The sequence below is a fragment of the Aphanomyces astaci genome (assembly GCF_000520075.1).
Source record: "Aphanomyces astaci strain APO3 unplaced genomic scaffold supercont1.21, whole genome shotgun sequence".
NCBI lineage: Eukaryota > Oomycota > Saprolegniomycetes > Saprolegniales > Verrucalvaceae > Aphanomyces > Aphanomyces astaci.
The window spans coordinates 864,433-868,128 of NW_009798284.1; the positions used below are offsets into that span (position 1 = coordinate 864,433).

General features: G+C 47.5%; 2 protein-coding genes across 2 annotated transcripts; both read right to left on the bottom strand.

Annotated features, from left to right (window-relative positions):
* Positions 1-745: 745 nt before the first annotated feature.
* On the bottom strand, positions 746-1,663 carry H257_09107 (hypothetical protein; the record flags this gene model as incomplete). Its single annotated transcript, XM_009835224.1, has 1 exon — positions 746-1,663. One exon carries the CDS (start codon positions 1,661-1,663, stop codon positions 746-748), a length of 918 nt encoding a protein of 305 aa, XP_009833526.1.
* A 54-nt stretch (positions 1,664-1,717) lies between these two features.
* On the bottom strand, positions 1,718-3,583 carry H257_09108 (hypothetical protein; the record flags this gene model as incomplete). The annotated part of the gene is made up of 3 exons (XM_009835225.1): positions 1,718-1,959; positions 2,979-3,049; positions 3,372-3,583. The coding sequence occupies 3 exons, from the start codon at positions 3,581-3,583 to the stop codon at positions 1,718-1,720; spliced, it is 525 nt and encodes a 174-aa protein (XP_009833527.1).
* Between the last annotated feature and the right edge of the window lie 113 nt (positions 3,584-3,696).

Sequence of the window (3,696 nt, forward strand, 5' to 3'; positions counted from 1 at the left end):
ATAGAGTTTTCGATACTTTGCTATCACCGAGGTTTCACCGTTGTTTGCATTGCTGTGTTCATCGACGGCGGCACTTCGTAAGAGTGGTTATCACTGGTGAAACCCCCCATCATAATTTGCTGTATGGGTGGTAGAAGTGGAGATGGAAACGACGATTTGGCGGAGCTATTTTGTACGAAAACGGAGCGGAGGAGGACAAGCATATGTTTTATTTATAGCAAGCATATGTTTTATTTATAGCCAATGAAATTTGAGTACCACTTATCCGAACCAGATTCCTCGGCCGTCAAGCGGACTATTAATGGGCTTAGTCATAGACAGACCAGTCAATATGACGATTGTCGCACATGCGTATGCTCGGGGAACGCACTTTGTGATCAGGTACATTAACCCATTAGACCTCTAACCCAGAGACTGAATGACTGGCGAAACAGGAAGCAGTTTATCATCCTCTCAGCATTCATGTAGTATGTGAACGATTTGACGAAGTCCTCACTTTTCAATAAAAAGGATGGACGTTTTCGGAATATTGTGAATCATTTCCAATTGAGTCGAAACGATTTCCAATGGTCAAAAAGGAATCATATCCTATTTCTACACTAATTAAGTAACTATATAAGGAGATTCCTTAACAAAAAGCGGCAAATTCGTAACATGTAGTACGTCCTAAACCCAACTACTTTTGATAAAACCTACTCCTCAATTCGTCAAAATAAGTACACATGCCTAATTAGACATATTAATTCTAGAACAGCAGATTGCTACCATATTCAGCATCGCTGTTCGAACCCAAATCAGAATCACTGCCACCCACAGCACTTCCAGCAACGAGAGAGCTCTCAGCAGCTAACATAAGAGTCAGTCTCGCCTTGCGTTTCGTCCTGTAGGTACGAGCAGACGTCTTTTTGCCCTTGTCCTTCTTTGAACCGATTAAGGCCATGCGATTGATGTACTGAGAATACACTTTCCCGTCGTCGGCACGCAGCGGATGCAAGCGGATATGTACGTTTGTCAGCGCCATGCACGTTTGAAACAACACGTCGTAGTTGTCACGCGACCATCGATAGGTCTCACCGCACACAGCCCACAACGTCTTCATCCGGCCGAAAAAGTTCTCCACGATCACACGATCGCTTGCAATGCGATCGTTCGAGCGGATGTCATCAAGCGTGAGGATACCACCTGCTGGTTTCTTCTTCGGCAACACAGCACGCACGACCCGTTGGATTCCTTGGTACCCCTTGTCCGCTATGACGGCCCACTGGTTCGTGCCTTCATCCCCGTGGTCGGCAATGCGGTCCTCAGTAGCTTGCTTGGATAGGGCAGACACGTGAAACTCGAGGTTGTCGTCGAAGATGGCCTTGTCGGAGACGCTGCCCTTGTAGTGCGCGGTACAATTGATTGCAAAGCCGTTGGGCAGGACGGACACTTCAACTTTATGGCCGTACTGGGAATGCTTGCCACTGAAGTACGTCTTCTTCTCGGCGTAACTGCCCAATGGAACATTTGTTTGTTGAAACGTCACGTCGGTTGCGTAGCAAACGAACGGGAAGTTAGCGAATTGGTGACCACTGGTTGTGAGCAACGCCATTGAATACTTTTCGCCGACGGTAGTCACGTACTTGCGGAGGAGGAAGGGGTGCAGGGATTTAGCAAAGCTCATCGTTCTCATTTGGAACGTTGGACTGTGTTGTTTGAATGTGACAGCAATGACATCTCAAGAGCCGCAGTGCTTCAATGACGTCAGGAGCATCAGCAGCAGATCGCGTGCAGACACCTCAGACTTGCGTCCTGAGCCGACGTTCCAGTGCTTGGTGACGTAGATGCGGACGTCGGCCCACAGTACGTTGAACTCCGACGGACTGAAGTTGGTCATAGTGTGAATGCCGTTTGCTCCTTGGGTCTCAAGGAAAGCGTCAAAGATAGGGCTTGCAGAGTCAGGGTCTTCATCAGGTTCCTCTGGACGGACCGTGGGGTTTCGGGGTTTCGGGGTTTCGGGGTTAATAGGAGGTTCCCAGAAGGTTCCAGGTATCGGATCGCTTTGATTTTTTTTTAGTTAAATGCGCAATGAAAAAGTATGTGGTGAACAACCCGGGGAATTTGGGGTTCGTGGGCTACTTTTTGTGTGGTCTGCATTTTACTGATTCTGCACCTTGTAATTTGATACTAATTCGTACAGGTATCCTTATATGAGTACAGACACTTGAACTAGGTGAAATAGTATCTGAAAGTTTGTATATGCATACAAATATTTAGATATTTTCTGAGTAGCACTTGGAGGAATGAATTCTTGAACTATGCAGTTGTTCATAAGTTACAAGCTATCCATAGTTGAGGATACTGTATGGACGTACAGTCTAAGCTATTGACATAATACGATGGAAAGAGATTAATGATGTCAACGAATCAAATGGCTATAAATAGAACTCCCATCAGTGAAATCGCGCCAAGAGCATAGCCATAAAGACGAATGAACAATCAATTTAACAGACTTAACAAGGCGAAGCGGTGCTTAGAATTGTTGTAGTTAGCACGAATAGAGTCACTGCTGTCCATTCAAGGTACCCTTTTACATTTCAAACTGATGCTTTTACCGTATTATATTATGCTTTTACCGTTTTGTACAATGCTTTTACCGTTATATACGATGCTTTTACCGTTGTATACACGGTGTTTACCTCCCACTTCTTACTAAGTATCCTTTTGCCTACGATTGAACCCTTTAACCTGATATTGTCGGACGTTAGACTATCCATTGTTCCCATGGCGCCGAAAAGTAGTCGTACTTGGCGGCAATCGAAGTTGCCGAGACATGGTGTCATTACCGGCGAAAGCACGAAACGCAACGCTCAAGACCTTACCCTCGGAGGAGGTCCTCCCAGTGCCATCGGCTGGCGGCAAACGAAATTGCCAAGGCGTGGTGATTTTATCGCTGACGACAGCTCAAGTGACGAAGTTGAAGAAGCGATGCATGTTACGCTTGGAGGAGGTCCACCCAGTGCACAAGTGCAGATGCAGGGTCGCCAACGCGATCGAACGCCGATTGGACCTAACACAAGCATGCCTGGCTTTTCGGTTGACGTTGGGTTTCACGCTACTGGTGGTAATGTTATTGACCTTTGCAAGTCTGACAACGAGCGTGACCACGACTTTATCGACCTTTGCACGTCTGACAGAGAATCTGATCAAGACGTTATTGACCTCAGCAAGTCTAACAGCGACCCAGAACCAAACGAAGTCATCACGGAAGGTCGTCAAGATGGTGAAATTCTACGGATCTTAGGTGATGTGTTTGATTCATTGCTTACACAAGAAACTAACCATGATTCGAAGTTACTTCAACAACACGGGTTTACAGATGACACGAATACCAACGGTGGCGACGACGACGAAACGAAGGAGGGCCCTCCACGCCGTTCTTTAACGCTTGGAGGTGCTGCTCCGAGTGCATCTCGCCAAACTGCAGGCGCGTCCGGTCAACCAAGTGGGCGTCGCACGAATGCCAACGGTGGCGACAACGACGAAACGAAGGAGGGCCCTCCACGCCGTTCTTTAACGCTTGGAGGTGCTGCTCCGAGTGCATCTCGCCAAATTACAGGCACGTCCGGGCAACCAAGTGGACGTCGCACGAATGCCAACGGTGGCGACGACGACGAAACGAAGGAGGGCCCTCCACGCCGTTCTTTAACGCTTGGA